Source organism: Akebia trifoliata, chromosome 1 (assembly GCF_017979445.1).
Source record: "Akebia trifoliata isolate Shusen 1 chromosome 1, ASM1797944v1, whole genome shotgun sequence".
Classification (NCBI taxonomy): Eukaryota; Viridiplantae; Streptophyta; class Magnoliopsida; order Ranunculales; family Lardizabalaceae; genus Akebia; species Akebia trifoliata.
Window position 1 is genome coordinate 31,650,270 of NC_141375.1, and position 20,649 is coordinate 31,670,918.

At 34.3% G+C, this 20,649-nt stretch overlaps 1 protein-coding gene and 1 pseudogene across 1 annotated transcript; one reads left to right on the forward strand and one right to left on the reverse strand.

The window, feature by feature from the left end:
- The first annotated feature begins 12,279 nt into the window (after window positions 1-12,279).
- On the forward strand, window positions 12,280-14,450 carry LOC147411769 (oligopeptide transporter 1-like). The gene is made up of 5 exons (XM_086455804.1): window positions 12,280-12,339; window positions 12,433-13,002; window positions 13,104-13,365; window positions 13,446-13,628; window positions 13,701-14,450. Exons 1-5 carry the CDS (start codon window positions 12,299-12,301, stop codon window positions 14,322-14,324), a joined length of 1,680 nt encoding a protein of 559 aa, XP_086311930.1. The 5' UTR covers window positions 12,280-12,298; the 3' UTR covers window positions 14,325-14,450.
- A 2,485-nt stretch (window positions 14,451-16,935) lies between these two features.
- Window positions 16,936-19,478, reverse strand: LOC147411770 (pentatricopeptide repeat-containing protein At5g48910 pseudogene; annotated as a pseudogene).
- Window positions 19,479-20,649: the final 1,171 nt, after the last annotated feature.

Below are 20,649 nucleotides of genomic sequence, written 5' to 3' on the forward strand. Positions count from 1 at the left end.
GTTTATTTTGGTTTGCTTGTGCCTATATATAATTCAAGTATACAAGTTATAATTATAATTATAATATTATAAAATTTTAAATTAAATAAAAATAAATTAGTAAAATATTCTAAATTTTAAATGTGAATAATAAAAAAAATAAAAATCAATTAAAAAATATTAGAGTCTTTGAATTTCATGGTTTGGTTCGTGGAACCCGACCAAAATTTGATTTTTTATGTATTGGGTACGAAACATGTACAATCATAATATTTAATTTTGTAAAAATAATAAAGCAAAGCAAAGAGGATGTTGTGGAACATTACGCCTTTCGCAATTTGTTGGGGGGTGTGGATTGAAAGTAATAGGTGCATTTCGAGGGGAAGCAGATAGATTGTCCTCAAACAATTATATTTATCTTGGGTCTTATCTTTTATGGGTCCAAAGTATTTAAGGAATTTAGGAGTCTGTTTTTTGAAGATTTTATGTTTAGGTGGGATAGGATTTGTTATTCGGTTCGTGAATAGTTTTGTCTTATAAGGCTTATCCAGGTTGGTCATCTCGACTAATTTGATTTTGGTTCATGAATACAATACTATTTATCAACAAAAAAAAAAAGGAACTCCATCGTACGTGGAACCTACAAGGAGAAAGAAGATGTAAATAAATAAATTTAAATTTGAGTTTCAGTGATTGACCACTAGAGCAACATTTGATAGGTTTGGTTCCGGATAAAATGCCAAGTTTTTATTACATGATCTAGATCAGATTGGGTTGGATTACTATATTATTGAACCAAATCCGATCAGATTACGTGTTCAATCAATCTAAAACCAATCTGATCCGAACCCCAATGTACAAATTTGTACTAAAAAATAATGGAATTCCAAGCAACCAAATCCCTTTTGAGTCATTTGATCAAACATGCATGTTCCATGCTTCATCAACTCAATGATACTCTAAACACACTTCAACAATTTTCTACATCTCTTGAATAAAATTGAACTAAACCCATTTGCAATAAATTAAGATTGAAGCTCCCCTACAAGGTTATACAAAGATAAAAAAAACAAGACAGTTGAAAACTCAAATCAATAAGAAAGAAAATATAATAAGAAACAAAGTATATGGCATTAGAAGTGTAATCTTTAATGGATAAGGGAGCGGATCCTCTGTAGTACTTTTCCTGTAGTTCCTTGCATTCGTTGAAACGTTAGATTTCAGTACCTGTTCATCTTCAAGGTCATAGATTAAAATAAAAAGAAGTTTTTTTCAATTTTTTTTTTTTATGACAAATCTGATCTAAGTCATGATTACTACGTGACTGATGTTTTGGATATTAATTTTCAACATGACTTACTACTATTAAAAGAGCACTACAGGAATAAAGTACTACAAAGGATCCACTCTCTTATGGATAAATATCAAACAAAGTATGGCATTTGAAGTATAACCCTTCCAATAGCCTGCCACGAAGGATAGAAACGACTAAAACCTAAACGATGAGTGATAAATTTTTTTCGTTTGATGCCTTGTTTATTTTATTTTATTTTATTTTAAGTTTATAAAATTTTAATTATATTATTATTATTATAAATCAATAATCTATACTCTACATAGAGAGCTCATCAGTGCAACAATTACCCTCAACATTCAGCAACAACGATGTTTGTTTAAATATGAAAGATGATTTAACGTTGTGAGATAGAAGTTGGGCTGCTATAAGAAAAATTAGGCGAAGTAATAGAGGTAATGTAATTTTTCTCTGGAAACATTTTTTTTTTTTTTAAATGACCTTTTCAACCCCTAACTTAGGAAAATTATCATATAAATGGCCCACAACCTAAGTAAAAAATCATCAAAATCGGAAGAAATGCAAACAAAGAAAAAAAAAATTTTCTTTTTCTTCGGTTTGCAAAAATGAAAGTTGAGTTAGTTATGTTGAAAAACTAATCAACTCTTTTGGACGAGATTAAACATCTCTTTCACAAAACCAGAATTTTTTTTGAGATAGGACTGATAAAAGAGAAAAATTAGTTGGTTTGGAAGAAAAAAAAAATGTTGATCCCCTGTGGGGTTTCCATCTTTTTCAATGTGGAGTAAAGTTCTTTCATGATTACACGTTAGTTCGTAAAATTAATATTGTCTGCAGACAAGTCACATGGCCACAAGTACAAAAATTAAAAAAAATAAACCTTATCTACTGGATCCTTCTGTATATGGTAAAGCAATAAAAATTTATCTGTATATGGTAAAGCAATAAAAATTTAACAAAGCTTATTTTTCATTAAAATAGTCGAGAGAGATAGTGACCAAAGAGGTTTGTGGTCCTCAAATTTAAAAAAGAGGATCCTTTGAAAAAAGATTTCAAAGAGTTGGGTTGGAGATGCTCTAAATGAGCACGAAACAAATGATTTTTGATATTTATATAATAAGATGTGAAGCGTGCATGGGAGTGTGGCTCCAACCCTACTCCTTGGATGCATATAATATATACTCTTTTTCATTAGTTTTTACCCAATCTATAAGACAATCTTATCCATCAGAACTAATTTTTAAGTGTCATGCCACCATCCAACACCCTGTCACGTGATATCATTAAAATAGTCACACTGTTGAAGAAGGGCATATAAAGACTCAAAATGAAGACCAAGAGAGCATGCCCAATCCCTCCTAACCATCTCAACTAACCACTGATGGGTGTCTTTTCTATCTATATAAAGGATCTTTCCTCTCTAATGCTTTTTTTTGTTGTATATCCCTATTGAGCTTTAATTTCTACTCTTGATTAGAAATGTGACAATCTTTCTCTCTTATTTTTCTCCTTTTTTTTTTTTCTAAATAAGGAATACATATCTAAAACCACGTGGCATGATAGGAAGCAATTAGGTTCCCATGTAATTATTGTAGGAGTAGATGTACAAATGAAAAACTAGCTCAAGGCGTACAAGTGAAAATAAATTAGTCTGATGAAGCTCATTTTCTTAATTTATTGATTAGATGTGTTTGGATTGGTAGGTGCATTTAATAGTCCTATCAAAAATTTCTTTGGATTGGAGTTGGAGCGTTGGACAAGAACTTATTAACCAAACTGATATTAAATTTTATGTATATTATTTAACTAAACTACTTGACAGTCGTATTCTATATAAAGAGGTCATTACATTCTTTCAACGTTCATCCCTACATTCAGCAACTTCAAGGTTAAAGAATGAAGACTATTGTTGTTAAAGTTGTGCGTTTCGTCATCTTCCTCCTCATGATCATGTCTGTTAGTGGTAGGCAATCCGCCGTCCTCAACAATACTATAGGTGGCGATGGTGACCGTAATCGTTGTTGCCAGAAAGATAAGTCTTGTTGCCCTTCTTAGGAGGGAAACACTCCGTTAAGTATTATGTCCAAGTAATAGCTACATATGTTAAGTTGTTATGCTTTTATGTCTTCCTTCAATACTTTGTCACTGTATAACTCTGTGGAGTGTGAGTGTGAGTGTGTGTGTGTGTGTGTGTGTGTGTGACGAATATGTAAACGGTTAGTAATTAATAAATAAAATTGTGATCGTTGAATCAATATATTTCTCTTCAGCCTTCCGTCCTTGGATACTGTGTTCAACACTACGCTTACGTGGCAGTGTCTAAAGAACGGTTGATTTTTAACTGTATCTCGAAAAAATAGATATATGGCTATTTGTGCACTGGCTCGTCAGCATGGTGTTGAACAAGAATTTCTTCCCCTCTCCATTTATTTTACTGTTGACAGGTCTTTCCTCGAGATACGAATTAAAAATATCTTAATACAATGGAAGTGAAGATGGGTTCAACTAAGTCGAACCTTGAAGATGTCTGGATGAGAGGGACTTCTTACGGAATATTGGGTCGTTATTTCCTATTTCATATGTCTCCACTCAGTAATCAAAACTAACAACGATTAAAGGAAAAAAAATTTCTCTTTTGGATTTGTTAGGAAATTGGGTTGATGAGTTTTGTATAACATGCATTAATTTTGAAATAAAATAATACCATAAATCCTATATCATCTATAATATAAAAAGAAATGACGGAATAAATTAATTATTTGTACCTGTTGGATAGAGCCTATCGATTCCAATTCCTATCGGTTTGATTTCATTTTAAACCCGACTCTAATTGACTCAAAAAAAAAAAAAAAATAGGGAACAAAACTGGGATTTTCTGCTCCTATTCAATTTTCATTAAGTGGGTACCCATTGACACCCCTAGATGTATCATTAGTAATAGTAACGCAATCCTATACGATCCATTCCTATCTATTAGAACAATGCCTACGTGGCACATTTTGATTGTAAAAAAAAAAATACATTGCCCAGTTTGATTAGGGAAGTGGATCCATTGTAGCACAAGTACCCTGTAGCACCCTATAGTGATGTTTGGACGTTGAAAGAGTGCCATATCATCGTTACAGTAAAATCCAACCTAAACAATTGAGCATTCAATAGACGTTCATTTTCAAAGATATGGATCTGGCCAAAAAAGCTTTTTATTTATATTTAAATTAGGGTACGTTTGTTTGCAAGGAAAATCAGATGGAAAAGGATTTTCCATGGCAAATCAGTATTTTCAAGTGTTTGACGCAATAATTCAACAAAATTAGAGTGGAAAACAATTTTTCGGCACGCAAGATTTGCCACTGATACAGACAACTCGTTGGTCGTGCAGCCATAGAGACTATTTTTTTTTTCCATTAAACTTCCTATATTTTAGGCATTAAGATAGGAGTTTATATGATCCTTGTAGCATGGACTAACTTGTGCTTGAAGAGCTACAATTGTTATAAGGAACTCCAAATAGACATGTGGTGGTAGTGTGAAACATTTTCCTTACTAACTTAGCAAAGATTTTAAATCACTAAAGGATCGATTTACTCAAATGGATTACCACATTGGCAAATCCAACACCATAACCCCTAGATTTCATGGAAAAACTTAGATCTAACAAAAAAAAATTCAAAAATTAATTTCCTTTGCACGGTTTTGCAAATGGATGGTTACCAAACTTGCACATAACTCCCAAATTTAAAAGTTCAATTTAATACCGAAAAATAACTCTTTTTTATTATATTTTTCAAAGTTCATATAGTTTTATGCTTTACAACTCAAAAGTATGTGGTCATGATTTTGGGTGCCAAAAGTTGAGCGTAAGAGCCCTTAGTAAGGGTGAAATCCTTACTAACTTAAGAAGGCTAGTTGGACTCACTAAGGGTCTTTGGGCTCACCTCTTAGCATCCAATGACATGATCGATGTTTTAGGGTGGTAGAAGATGAAATTCTATTTTTATTTCAAAAAATTTCATAAAAATGATTTTATCATGAATTTTTTATATAATTATCACAAAATTCAAATTAAATCATAGTTTTTTTTTTCTTTTATGAAATTCAAACAATAAAAATAATTTTTCTCAAAATTTTCCATGATGTGTCATAAAGGATCCTTGTCTGTTTGATTAGACATGGGGTTTATTAAAATCTAATTAAAGGATGCCACACAAACACTATTTCTTAAAACTAGGAACCGGATACCTTACAGAATCCCAAGTCTAGTAACTATAGCGGCCGAAGTAAATGGGACTGCATGGTAACAAAGTTCATACTCTATAATTATTCTGTGGGGCTTCAAATTAGTTATTCGAGCAAGTTTGGTAGAAAAATCGGAAAATTTTCAGAGATATTTTCATTTTGGATTTTTTACCAAAATCCATCATCTTTAAAATCTCTATTTTTTCTTCTTGATGTTAGAATGTTGAAAAAATTATAATTTTGAAGGTGGAGGGTAAAAATATTACCATATTCCTTAATTAATGGAGGATTTGTTGATTAATTCATCAATTAGCTGATTTAATCAACTAACCCCTAATTAGGATAATTTTTTTGTTCTTTTTTTTTGTTGTTGAAAATTTTGGAGAATTTTGTGACTATGAATGGAAGTATGAGACCACGATGCCAATGGGAAAGGGATTCTCTATAGCCCCTGTAGCACAGATCTAACAGTTGAAAGAGTGTCACATCAATCAGATACTTATGTCTTACACTTAAAATATTGAGTGTTCAGTAGCCATTCAACATGGATCTGGAAGAAAAAAACCGTTTAGTTTTATTTTTTTTTAAATCAGATCTAAATCATTACCACAAGTGGCTGAAATGTGAAATTTTTTTTTAAAAAGATAACTCTCTCTCATCCGTTGGATCTGTGCTACAGAGCCGCATGCTACAAAGGATTGGCTTCCATCCCAATGATGCCACGTGGAAAAAATAGGGGTACATGAGGATTCTGTTATTATTTCTCACCAATATGATGTCCTACGATCCCAGAGACATGTGAAGCTTTTTACATAAAAATAGACAATGTCACTCTGAATACATGATAAGGACTTGAACAGAGTTTAGCTTTCATATGAATCTCGATTACCCAAATTTGTGAAGTGGATGATCACGTCACATGTGACTGGTCCAATGATTCCAAATTGGTATCCTCAAAACAAATTGGTATTTAATTTGTCTTGTGACTTAGGTTTAGTTGTGGTGGAGGATGGAATGACACATCTATTCTAAGGATTGGATAGTCGATTCAGAGTGTTCAAATCATATGATAGGTGATGAGCAAAAATTTGTAACAGAATCTGAGTACAAATATGGACAGATGGTGGTGACAGCAAACAAAGCAAAATTGCCTATTACGATGAAATGACCTTTTGATGAGGGCTCATGTAGTCGATGGTAGTTGCACGATGCAATTTAACAAGGAATGTTCTCTACTCAAGGTTGTCTACCACGTTCCATATATGAAGAACAACATGATGTCTGTCTCTCAACTAACAAAATCACATAATTTTGTGATTTTGAACTTGATGATGTTGAGATCTACATGCAACTGTAGATTTCAGGTACTCCTCTTTTGGAAGGAAGGGGAGTAGAATCAATTTATGTGATGTTGGCTCAAGATGCATACATGGAGAAAACTCGAAAGAATGAAACCGTTGATCTATGGCATGCTCAACTTGCACATGTTGGGTGTACAAAGTTGAAAGCAATGATGAACAAGCAATTATTGAAAGGACTTTCCCAATTGGATGTTCGTCATGATGTAGTATCTCCTACTTGTCACTACGGGAAGGCGCATCAACTTCCTTACATCGAGTCATCTTTTCGGGCAAGAAAACCACTCGAACTAGTACACTCAGACGTGTTTGAAAAAGTTAGAGTACCATCTATTGGAGGCGAGTGTTACATGTTGACGTTTATTGATGATTTTTCTCGTTACGTTTGGATGTATTTTTTGGAAGAAAAATTTGAAGAACTTGGAAAGTTTATGGCATTCCACTAAGAAGTAAAAAAATGATCTTAACTGTAAGATCAAATGTCTAAGGACTGATAATGGAAGAGAGTACTTATTAAATGAGTTCACAATGTACTTGCTTAAACATGGAATACACAGACAAGTTACTTGTCCTCACACACTTCAACAAAATAGGGAGGCAGAGAGGAAAAATAAGCATCTAGTAGAAGCGTCTCAAAGCATGATGCATGAGAATAATGTACCAGTTCGTTTTTGGGCAGAATGCATGAAAACAGCCACCTATGTCACAAATCATCTTCGTCAACTGAAACTTGGGTTTATCTCACCATATGAAAAGTTCTTTGAAATCCCACCAGTTGTAAGTCATCTTCGAATTTTTGGTTCAGTATGTTATGTGTTTGTACCTAATCAATTGCGCAGCAAACTTGAAAAGAAAGCAGTTCTGTGTATATTCACCAGGTATGACTAGGAGAAGAAAGGTTGGACATGTGTGGATCCCACAATAGCTTGTGTATACATTTCAAGAAATGTTGTGTTTGATGAGACATCTTCATGGTGGTCATCTAATCAAGTCACTCTCCAAGATAATGAAAAACTTCCAATGGAGTTGCGAAAGAAAATAAATTATGAAGTTTCAATTGAACTTGAGCCTACCTCAGATGATCCTAAAATGGAGAATCCCAATGAAGTAAATCAAGAAGATGCTCCAATGGTTTCAAAAGTTTCAAATCAACAAAACTCATGGCAATCAAGTGTTCATCATACACGAACAATTGAAGAAATGAGGGAGTCTCAATTGGAAAAGCCCAAAGTAGAAGAAGTTGGGAGTGAGGTAAGAAAATCGTCTCGGATTCACAAGCCAAATCCAAAGTATATGAATGCAGCATTTTCAGCAATTGTTAATGATGAAGTTGGTATCATAAAACCAACATCTTATGAGGAAGCACATGGTGATCCTGAATGGGAGGAAGCATTAATGATAGAGGAGATCTCAGTTTTGAAGAAAAATGAGATGTGGGATTTAGTGCCAAGATCAATTGGAATAATGTCCATTACTTGCAAGTGGGTGTATAAGGTCAAGACCAAACCAGATGGATCAATTGAAAGGTACAAAGCTCGACTTATTGCTCGTGATTTTTCTCAACAATTTGATCATGATTATGATGAGACATTCAACCTGGTAGTCAAAATTACAACAATTTGTGACTCGTCACTCTTGCTGCTTGTAAAGATTGGAAGTTATGGAAAATGGAGATTAAAAAAAAATACTTTATTGTATGATGAGTTGGATCGAGAAATTTTCATAAAGCAACCCAAGGGGTTTGTGAACTCTAAAAATCCACAATACGTTTGCAAGTTGAAAAAGGCTTTATACGACTTAAAACAAGCTCCAAATGCTTGATATGGGAAGATTGCAGAATATCTAATAGCCAGTGGATACTCAGTAGCGCCTTCATATTCAAGCTTGTTTGTAAAGGCCAAGGTTAGTAAAATGTTAGTTATATTAATCTATGTAGATGGCTTAATTATAATTGGAGATGATTAAGAGGAGATAAAAAAGGTTCGACTTAATCTTTGTACAAGATTCCAAATGAAGGAGTTGGGCAAGCTTAAGCATTTTCTTGATATTGAGATGGATCGAACTGAACAAGGGATTTTTCTATGCCAACAGAAATATACCACAGACTTACTTAGGTCATCTGGGATGATTGAATGTAAATATGATTGCAACTCCAATGGAGGTCAATGCGAAGTTTCAAGTAGAGGACGAAGAAGAACTTGAAGGGCAAACTATGTATAGGTAACTAGTTGGTAGCTTGATTTATTTAACCTTAATTAGACCTAACACAGCTCAAGCAGTAAGTGTTGTAAGCCAATTCATACAAAATCCAAGTAAACTACATCTAGATACAATTCGTCGTATATTAAGATATGTAAAACGCACACTGAATTTTGGTATTTTGTATGGAAAGGGCAGCAATTGTGAAGTTTTGTGGTTATGCGACGCCGACTACACAAGCGATCTTTCAACTAGGAGGTCAACCACATGCTATTATTTCACTTTGGGTTCAGGAGCTATTTCATGGTTCAACAAGAGACAATCAACTGTTTCTTTGTCCACAACTAAAGTAGAATACCGTGCAGTAGCGATGGCATCACGGGAAAGTGTATAATTGATACAATTGATAAAAGACTTGCATCAATCTACAAATTATGTAGTAGGGCTGCATTGTGATAATGAGAGTGCAATCAAACTTGCAGAATATCCCATTTTCCATGCTAGAATGAAGTACATGGAGGTCCATCATCACTTCATCAAGGAGAAAGTACTTTGAAGAGAAATTCATCTTATACCATTTTTGGACTGCTTTTTTTGTCACAATCCAACAATCATTTGACTTGTGGCACAATTGACTTCAACAATAAGAGAGGAAATTTCTATTTACTGGTGGAAAATTGAAATCTCCTAATGGGATTACTTTATGGCATTTAAAATTAAAATTATGATCCGATGCCACAGGGTTGTATTGGACGAAATTCTACAAACTTTGAATTTTTTTTTAGTTACTATTGAATTAATTAATTTTAAGTTTGGGTACTTGTGACCGTCCTTTTCAATTCTATGGGTCAAGCTCAAAATATTTTATATATATATATATATATATATTAATATATATATAATATATATATATATATATATATATATATATATATAATATATATAATATGAGTTTTTTTCATAAAATCAGGAAGGCTCTAGTGGATTGATAATGGGATAATCCATGCGATAATCCATTTTAGAATTTTAAACCTAAAATTGAAATTTGTGCACGGAGGACGTGTGGGTAGGAGAGAGAAATTTTCTCTTTATTGCTGACGTCATTTGCGCCACATGTCAAACGGCTGTTGGGTTGTGAATAAAAAAAAATCATCCGTACTCTTCTTTCATTCCAAATTTGTAAAAAGAATACAGATCATTTTGATTGGTTTTACTTACTAAAAGTAAGGTGATACTCTGTTTGTTTCTAAAAGAGAAAACCCGATATAGTAAGCAAAACTGCAAAAGTTTCTTTCCATGTTTGGTTGATTGAACATTCTCTTTCTATATATTATAGATATAAGCATGGATTTGAAGTGCTTTAGCTTTCTTTTCGTTTTTACCTTGAACATCAACATATCTCTTCTCTTCCTCATGGACGAAAACCGAGGTAACTATTTTGTCTTTATCATACTCTTCTTCTTCTTCTTCTTACTATTATTATTATTTTATTTTTATGTTTTTATTGCACCCCACGCGAATTTTACATGTTACTTGTGTATCATAGGAGTTTCATTTGGATTTAACCAATCCAAATGGTAATATACACATGTAATCATTCATGTAGGTTTTGTTTTTGTAAGATATGTGTTAGTCAGGGAAAATAGTAGTAGACATATATATTACTTCTTTATCTGTCGGGGAAAAACTTTTAGGGCATAGATATATTACCAACAAACTAAATACTTTTTTTTTTTTTTCAATTTACGTCCTTTTTTTATAATAATAATAATAAAAAACAAATCTGAAATATCAGAACGAGCATTCAATCTCTTTCTTTGTTTTTTATTTTTATTTTGCCGTGAAGGGATCATCTCGCCAATACTTCAATGGCATGTTATTAACATTTAAAACCACGTGTTTTAGAGAAATACCCATAGAGATAAAAGGCTATGATGTTACCCTATCAATATATTAATAAATACAACATCATGATTTTATTCTAAAATCTTGCCATATAAATAAGATTTTGTAGATGTAGCATCTATTTATGGTATATATCTGTATATTGTGCGGGCTAATATTTTTGTCGAAAATTATAAGTACAAAATGTCATTGTACATTGAGAAAAGATTACTTTCTAAAGATATAACTCAAATACTTGTATTGGACATTAGAATTCCAAAAGAGTCGTGAGGAATGCAGTACACGGCTGATGTGGCAAGGACAAAGAACCATGGATCGTTTTCATTGAGATACACAGGAAAAAGATGTGCCGTTCTGTGCCATTGCCACGTCAGCCGCATACCATGACCTCGTGCATTCATCATTATTAATCATTCCAAAATGTAGACTCCATAAGCTTGTATACCATTAGTACATGCTAGTATCCACTTCTGATCTACCTAATATAGTGCCATAGCTTTGAATTCATAGCTCAGTTTTAACTTTTAAGGTCGTAGGTTTAAGTCCAGCTTAGTTAAAAACAAAAGTAAAGAAAAGAAGGATTTCCTCCCCTTGAAGGCTATTAGACATATAAGGCATTAAGGATTTGGTGTCATGCATCAGATTTACTGAGTTACGCTATTATTCTAAATTGATTTATTTGTTATTCCAGACGAAATCAACGACTCTCCAATTGAGCAAGTAAGGCTCACTGTCCCAATAACCGATGACCCAACACTGCCTGTCTTAACTTTTCGAACATGGGTGCTTGGACTAGTTCCATGCATTCTCCTGTCTTTCACGCAATGTTATAATTTGTTTAGTCAGCAACAGAAGGGTATTTCAGCATCTTGTTATATAGTCCTTGTTGTTCCACTTGGGAAGTTGATGGCAGCTATATTACCAACCAAACCAGTAAGAGTTCCAATGACAACATGGACATTCTCTATGAATCCTGGCCCTTTCAATGTTAAAGAGCATGTTTTGCTGGCTATTCTTGCCACTTCAAACATGTACGAGCCCTATGCAATGTTTGTGGTGTCAATTGCGAAGATCTTCTACCACAAAAAAGTGAACTTTTGGGCTGGTTTTCTTTTAATCCAAACATCTCAAGTGAGTTTTCTTTCTAGTCCACATTTACTTTGTTTTATCTTTAGAAAATATTTAGCTTTTTCAAAGCTTTTCACATTTTAACTTTATCTTAAAACCTCAATTGATATTTAATTTTTAGATGTTGGGGTATGGTTTTGCTGGGATGTTCATAAAGTTCTTAGTGAACTCTCCCTATATGTGGTGGCCTTTCACTTTAATGGATGTATCTTTCTATAGGTAGACTTCTTTACTCTCTTCTTTCACATTGAAACACATCCAATAAATGAAGTTTTCTTTGAAATCAGCTGATATGTTGTTTTGATTTTCCAGGGGATTACATGAGGTACAAGTGAGACCTAAGGGACACCTAACCACATTTCAATTCTTTCTAATAACATCTGTTTCGAGCTTTGCTTATTACCTTATCCCTAACTATTTTTTTCCATCTATAACTGCCCTCTCCTTCGTTTGTTGGATTTGGAAAGATTCAGTCACTGCCCAACAAATAGGTTCTGGTCCTTCTGGTCTTGGCATTGGGTCATTTGCCCTTGATTGGGGAACTATAACAACCTTTTTGGGAAGTCCTCTAGTTCTCCCTTTTTCCACTATCATAAATATGATGGTTGGATTTCTCTTATGCCTCTATATAATAGCTCCCATTACCTATTGGACCAATTCATTCAGTGCCAAGAAATTTCCATTTACTTCTTGGGATTTGTTTGATTCCAATGGACATGTCTACAATGTATCGCGAGTTTTGGATGACAAGTTAGTATTTGACAAACAAGCATATGATGGTTACTCGAAGATTTACCTAAGTACAATAATGCTATATTACTATGGATTTAACTTCGCAGCCATAACTGCCACTCTAACTCATTTTGTGATATACCATGGGAGGTGAGGTTCTTACTTTTATATATGTTCAAATACTAGTGTTACTTTTTTTTTAAGTTTTTATACAAATTAACATTTTGATCATTTTATTTTTGATGTCCTAGGGAGAGTTGGGTCCAATTTAAGCAAGCGTTTAAAAACGGTGATCAATTCAATGATGTTCACAATAGGCTAATGAAGAAGTATGACGTTATTCCCCAATGGTGGTTTTATACAATCTTATTCTCAATGTTGGGGATCGCTATCCTCATCTGTGAAGTATTTCATGACCTACTTCAACTTCCATATTGGGGTGTTCTGTTTGGGTGCCTTTTGGTTTTGGTTCTAGTCCTTCCTAACGGTGTACTACAAGCTACTACAGGCCAGGTAATTAACCTTGTATCTGTTCCTTTTGTGCATTTGTCAGTTTGGATTTTGACATGGTTTTTTCTGTGCTTTGGATGCAGGGCATTGATTTGTACACTCTAACAGAGCTCATTTTAGGGTATGTATACCCAGGGAAGCCTATGGCTAACTTGGTTTTCAAATCGTATGGTAATTCTACATTGACTAGCGTTATGGGTTTTATTCAAGAATTCAAGCTAGCCCACTACTTGAAAATTCCTCCAAAATCTTTGTTCATTGTTCAGGTAATTTAAGAATTCAACAACTTAACTTCATTTTAGTACCAAGGTCATTTGTAAATTATTTTTTGGAGACAGATTATGGCCTCATTAATCGGATCGACCATAAGCTATTGTACGACATGGTGGTTACTCACTACAGTGGACAACATATGCGAATTGAACAAGCTCCCAAAGGGGAGCTCATGGACATGCCCTGGCGTTCACGTCACCTATAGTGGTAACTTGATTTGGGGTGCAATAGGTCCAAGCCATGTATTTGCACCACACGGCAACTACTCGATGATCTATATATTTTTTCTTATCGGATTGGTTGCAACAGTGATTGTGTGGATGTTTTCAAAGGCTTGTCCTGGGAACAAGTGGTTACGACTAATCAACGTTCCAGTTATATTACTTGGGCCTTCATTGATGCCCCCAGCCGGTGCAGTCCATTATTGGTCCTGGTTTGTGTTGGGTGTTATCTTCCACTTTGTGGTGTTTAAGAATTACAAAGAGTGGTGGTCAAAGTACACCTACCCCTTATCAAATGGGCTTGATATGGGAATTTCTTTTTTGGCTCTACTAACCAGCTTTACTCTTGAAATGAAAGATATATATGGGCCCAATTGGTGGGGTTCCAGTTTTGATGATCACTGCCCTCTTGCAACGTGTCCTACTGCACCTAATATAAAGGTGGATGGGTGCCCCATTTTTCATTAAGTTTGTTCGGTTTATAATTTTAATGATTTTCTTAGGTTGTGATGACATTACATAGCCCTTCCTAGTGGTCTTTCAAACTAATGACATGCTCCCCTTGACCTTGGTCTTCTTTTCTAAGACTGATGTATAATCTGTTTTTTCTTAATGGGTAAGTTGGATTTGAACCTATCGCATCAGAGTTTCTTTATAATGTAAGTAAACCCATTAAATATAATCAATTTAAATAGTTGGAATAAAGCTTTCTTGAAAGTTCTTTCTAAAACCCTTCAAATAAATTATGGCAACATTTAGGATTCGTGGTAGATTTATTGTCCTTTTTTGGAGGTGTTAAATAGACTTATTGCAAACTCTTTGTTGAGTTTTGAAGAGCATGAAATGCCGGGATGCAATGAGGAGGCGCAACTAGAGAGAACTTATTGATGGGGAATAGGAATGTCCTTTGTAAGAATGTTTGCTTTACTTCTTAATCCCAAAATAATAAAGATGAATAATTATATTTACAAATAAATAAGGGACAATGATCACAAAGATCAATTTTTTGAAAATATATATCAAAAAGTCCCTTTAAAAAAAATATAGACTCTTTAATACCCATTTTATCAAGTATTAATCTAAAAAGGATTTTTTTAAGTGAAAATATTGTAATTACCCTTCCAACGATATTTTGACATTTAACAAAACTTGTTTGTTTGAGAATATTTGAGGTACTCCTATGTTTTAACATTAATGACATGCCTCTTGACTATGATCATCTCTTATAAAACAATGAAAAAATGATCTAAATGAAAAAAAAAAAAAAAATCTTTATTTTTTTTCCCAAAATTATTAATCTTTATCTCACATAGATGATGATAGTGATGTTGATGGAGACGTGTATGGTCATCACCATCATCAAATTGATTTCAAATTGATTTGATATATATATATTAGATTTATTAAAATATATAAATAATTTAAACATAATTTAAAACTCAACTTGAATGTTCATCAAATTGATTCAATTAGAAAATTAACAAGTCAATTTAAATGAGTTAAATAAAATTATATTGACCTTCTGAATAATTTTTAATAAATAAATAAAAATTATTTTTTATCTTTCACAAAAATACTAATAACCAAATAAATTGATCAATTTTTTATTTGGCTTAGTATATTTTTAAATCGAATCACTTTGTAAAGTTGTTAAAAGAGTATTTCAAGTATTTCCCTTAAAATATTTTTCAAAAGAACTTTAATAGGATAATATTTTATTAAGTGAAAATTAAATAATCCATATTCTTTACTAGGTACATATTCTCAATAAAGAGTCCTTCACAATCATTGTGCCATAATAAATCTATAAAAGAGAAACTCACCTCCTACCTTACACACTAAAAATCAAAGTTGTAAGACATTATAACTGTCTTGTTCATCGAGAAGAATGAATCATTAAAGCTATAACAGTGGGTTATGTAGAAAGCTACTTTACCAGTCTTGTTCATCAAACAACTATAATATGATACAACCATTAAAGAACATAAAAATAAAAAAAAGTGAACCATTGAGCTTGAAGTATCTAATTTGAGCACTTTATGTATGTAAGTGGATTGATGTCTAATTCAGTTCATTAATTCACTCATCTTATTCTTTGCTTTAACAGTACCCTCTCATTGGATCCCACAAAATGTAGAGCTCGAGACAAGATGGAAGGAGGTTCCGTGGTGGCTAGTCGTGGTGAATGGATATTGTGAAGGGCAGTCCTGTGGTCGGTAATGGTGGTGCCATCACCACTACCACCATTGACTACAAAACCTCACCACCAATATTGAACATACCTGCCGGGTCATAGTGAAGAAGGCTGGATCAGAAAAACAAAAAATAAAACTTAAGAGAGAGAGAGAGGTGGGAACCTGGGATGGGAGGGAGGGATAGGTGGGATGTCAATTTTAATTTATAGCTTCTAATATTTTATCGGATCAAGCCCTTATCAAATTGGAACTCGGTAGGACCAACTAGATGTGTAAATGGGTTGATTTCAATTTAATTAATCTACAAATACTCAGAACTAGAATTTTTTTATTTTTTTTATTTTTTTATTTTTTAATTATTGGTTTTGTTTCTTATCGGTTTCGATTTTGGTTAGGAGACCTTATTAACCACATAGATCCTGCGAATACTCAATACCTATCAGGTACCCATTAAAGTAAATCTCCAAGTCGGTTAGCTATCGAATGCAATATACCCAAAAAAAAAACCCGATTCTTATCGGCTCCCTATGATGGCTATCCAAAAATGATCAGATTCCTGATGGTAACCCCAAAATTGATTGATTGGTTTCAGGTACATTGATAATTGGGTAATCCGGTACCCACTGACACCCTTAAATCCAACAAGGGGTGAGATTTGCTATGGATTAAACTCTTTATGATGCTAGGAAAGAGACTAAGGCTCTAAAAGGATAAGTTGAAAGACAAAAAAAATGACATGAATGTAGTGAGAAAAGATACTAGGAGCATAAGGCTATTGAATATTTGGGTCATGAATAAATTGAAAGGCAAAGTAGGATCCTTGTTACCAAACCCGGCCAATAATTGGGGAAAAGATGAGATGATGATGAATGAGCAACCAACAAGATCTAAAACATAATTTTATTAATAAGAACATTTTCAATTGTGTTGGAATTCGCTACCAATAATTCTTACAAGAACAAGAACCATCTTTAAAACAGTGGAATCGGTTTCGATCACGTACAACTATCTCTCGATTAACAATTGAAGAGATTAGTTTCAAAGCAGCATGGCAGTCCTCGCAAACACGAAGGTTCTTCATGATTCTAATCGGTGCTCTAGAAGGAGTGTTCAATAGCCCAAAAACAGTTGCCAACTTCTCACTATGTCGATACAAAACATGTTCCTTCTTGTCTTCGTCCATGTCAAGCAGGACTACCGAAGTATCAGGAACATAACCTCTTAGTTTCATTTGCTCTAGTAGTTCCTCCCACCTTTCATATATCTCCTCAGCTTGAGGATGAGTCCCATCCCCAGCCACAAACTCATGAACCACACCATCTACCGTGATTGAACTCCATCCAGGTGTCTTCTTCACTCCTTTCTCTCTCATCAACATTCTCACTCTTGCCGTGTCCTCCCACCGCCCCGCCTTTGCATAGATGTTTGAAAGAACTACATAGTATCCATCATTAAGTGGGTCTAATACAAGAAGGTGTTTGATCGCTTCCTCAGCCAACTCCACATTCTTGTGTACTCTACATCCACCAAGGAGGGCTCCCCATACAACTCCATTTACCTTGATGGGCATGTTCTTGATGAACTCATGGGCTTCTTCAAGGAGCCCTGACCGACTAAGGAGATCAACCATGCATCCATAATGCTCAATCTGAGGAATTATCGCATAATCCCTAGTCATGCTAGTGAAGAACCTATGGCCCTCATTTATCAAACCCATGTGGCTACAAGCATGCAACAACCCAATGAATGTGACCCCATTAGGCTTGATGCCAATTTTGGTCATTTTAGAGAAAAGCTTCAGAGCATCCTCGCCCTGCCCGTGCATTGCAAGCCCTCCAATCATGGCAGACCACGACACAACCGTTCTTTCCTCCATCTCACTAAAAACTTGGCGTGCGACCTCTAAACACCCGCATTTGATGTACATATCAATCAAAGTGTTGCACACACGGACATTTTTCTTAAATCCACATTGATCCGAATACTCGTGAACCCGCCTGCCAAGATCAAGTGCACCCAAATCTGCACAAGCAGCAAGAACAGCCACAACGGTCACCTCATTGGGTTTTTCCCCGGCCTCTTCCATCTGTGTGAAGAGGCGAATCGCCTCCTTTGGCTTCCCACACTGGACGTAACCTGCGATAATGGCAGTCCACGACCTCACACTTCTCTCAGGCATCTGATCAAATAGATCATGGGCTCTTTCAATCTCACCCCTCTTGGTTAACTGGGTTATCATAATATTCCACGTTACAACATCTCGTTCAGACATCTTCTCAAACAACTTCCGAGCATCATTAATCGAACCACAACACGCATACATATGAACAATTGTGTTTTGCAAGAACAAATCCGATTGAAACCCAAGTTTCTCGACCAATCCATGAACAATTCTACCAGTACAAATATCAGGTAAAAGGGAGCAAGCTTTGAGAACGAAAGAACAAGTAAAGGTATCGGGTTGGACATTAGATTGGCGCAATTTATAAAAGAGGTGAATAGCATCAATTGGAGAATTGCCTTCGGCAAAGCTCTTCAGGGAAGAATTCCAAATTACAATCTCAGGTTTTTCAACACATTCGAAGATCCATCGAGCGTAATCGAAATCTGGGGAGAAAGCGCAGATAGACCCAACACGAGAGAGAGGGAGAATTGAGTGACTTTGGTTAGTTTTGATGATGTGAGAATGGATTTGTTTGAGTTCAAATGGAGTGTTGAAGTTGTAGAGAAGGTGACTTTTAAGGTTTTCAATGGAAGGAGATTGAGAGCTTTGGTGGGTTTGGTTAGGTTTTGGTGAAGGAGGAAGGTGGAGGGAAGCTAGAGAGGATATCATAGTTTTAACGGTCTTTCATTCAAATTTAAAAACCGGTTTGGTTTTAAACGGTCATGTGCAGTAAAAGTGGGCAAATGATTTTCCACTCTCCCAGTGTGAATCTATTATCATTGGCTCCATCAACAAAATTAAAATTAGTCATTTTTTGAAAATTTTCCCCTATTTTAATCGACACCAAACCGTAATCAAATTCGATTCAAATCCCCTTCTTGTTGGAACCAAGTAGAACTGGATTTAAAATAGAACCAAACTGATAGAAATGAAAATAGAACCAAACTTATAGGAATGAAAATCGTTAGGTTCTATCTGATGGGTCCATTGGCACCCAAAACCATTTTATTTTGTCATATTTTTAATATTATAAATGATTTAAGATGCTCTTCTAGAATCATACTAGAGTGACCTCATTCTGGACTTTCCTAATGTGGAGGTGAGCATAGAACTATAAATGCTTTTCACTCATCTCGATGAAAAAACAAATCTAGGATTCGTAGACATCTCCACTTCAAGAAAGTGCGAAATGAGGTCGATCTTGGAAGTCACTTCAACATTATTCATTCTTTTATTTCAAAATAAATGCATGATAAATTAAGTTCTTCAATTTTTATATATAAACTTTGAATTGGAACTTAAAATGAGCTATATCTTCTAAACATTTATTACTTTTAAAGAGGATTATTTTTTATTTAAAAAATTATAATAATAAGCTTATGTCTTTAGTACAAAAATTGTAACTAAGTTAATAATTTTTTTGATACCATCTTAATCTTTTAAAGAAAAAAAAGTTTTATGATAATTTGAAATACTTTTTTTCTCGTTCGATTCTTAAGAACTAAAACCGATGCGTACCTAGTGTCTAGAACATGGTGGTTAATCGCTACAGTGGACAACATTTGCGACTTGAACAAGCTCCCAAAGGGGAAGCACATGGACATGCCCAGGTCAACACAGCACTTATAGCGCTACGTTGATCTGGAGTGCAATCGATCCAAACCAGGTATTTGCACCATATGGCCAATACTCGATGATCTGCATATTTTTTCTTATCGGAATGGTTGCACCGATGATTGTGTGGATGTTATTGAGGATGTTCCCCAATAAGAAATTTAACCATAGTCAACGTTCCAATTATATGATTGGGTTCTTCAAAGCTGATGGTAGCTGATCCAATAAATTACTGGTCTTGATTTGTGTTGGCCCTCATCTTCAATTTTGTAGTGTATATGAAATACGGAGAATGGTGGAAAAAGTACAACCACAACTTATCAAATGGGCTTGATATGGGTGTTGCTTTTTTAGCTCTACTACCCAGTTTTACCCTCCATATCAAGAGTATATACATGGACCCAAGTTTCGATGATCATTGACCTCATGTAACTTGTCCGACTGAACCTAAAATTAAGGTTGATGGGTGTCCTATTTTTCATTAAATTTGCTTGGTGTATAGTTTTAATAATGTTGGGATAATAATATACATTTTATTGTTAATAATAGGCAAGTTAGTTAATTTTTTATTATTAATTTGTAATTCTTCAATCTAATGCATTATTAAGAAATAAAAATGGTTGTATGTCACACGGATAAAGAGTACAAAATGTGAACAACTTAAAAAGAAAAAAAAAAACGGTTCATTTTTCACTGCTAATTTCAATTTTAAATTAGGGAATTAAGTGAGCCTTTGACGAGGTCAAGAAAAGTTCTTTTTTTCCAAGAAATGACAATTCATAAAAAGAGGACCAAGGTCAAGGGGCATGCCACCAGTATG

Excerpts from the sequence above, each read along its gene's own strand:
- LOC147411769 (XM_086455804.1), top strand. The coding sequence starts at position 12,299 with ATGTGGTGGCCTTTCACTTTAATGGATGTATCTTTCTATAG. Across the intron at positions 13,003-13,103 it reads TTTGTGATATACCATGGGAG|GGAGAGTTGGGTCCAATTTA; the intron begins GTGAGGTTCTTA and ends TTGATGTCCTAG. Across the intron at positions 13,366-13,445 it reads TACAAGCTACTACAGGCCAG|GGCATTGATTTGTACACTCT; the intron begins GTAATTAACCTT and ends CTTTGGATGCAG.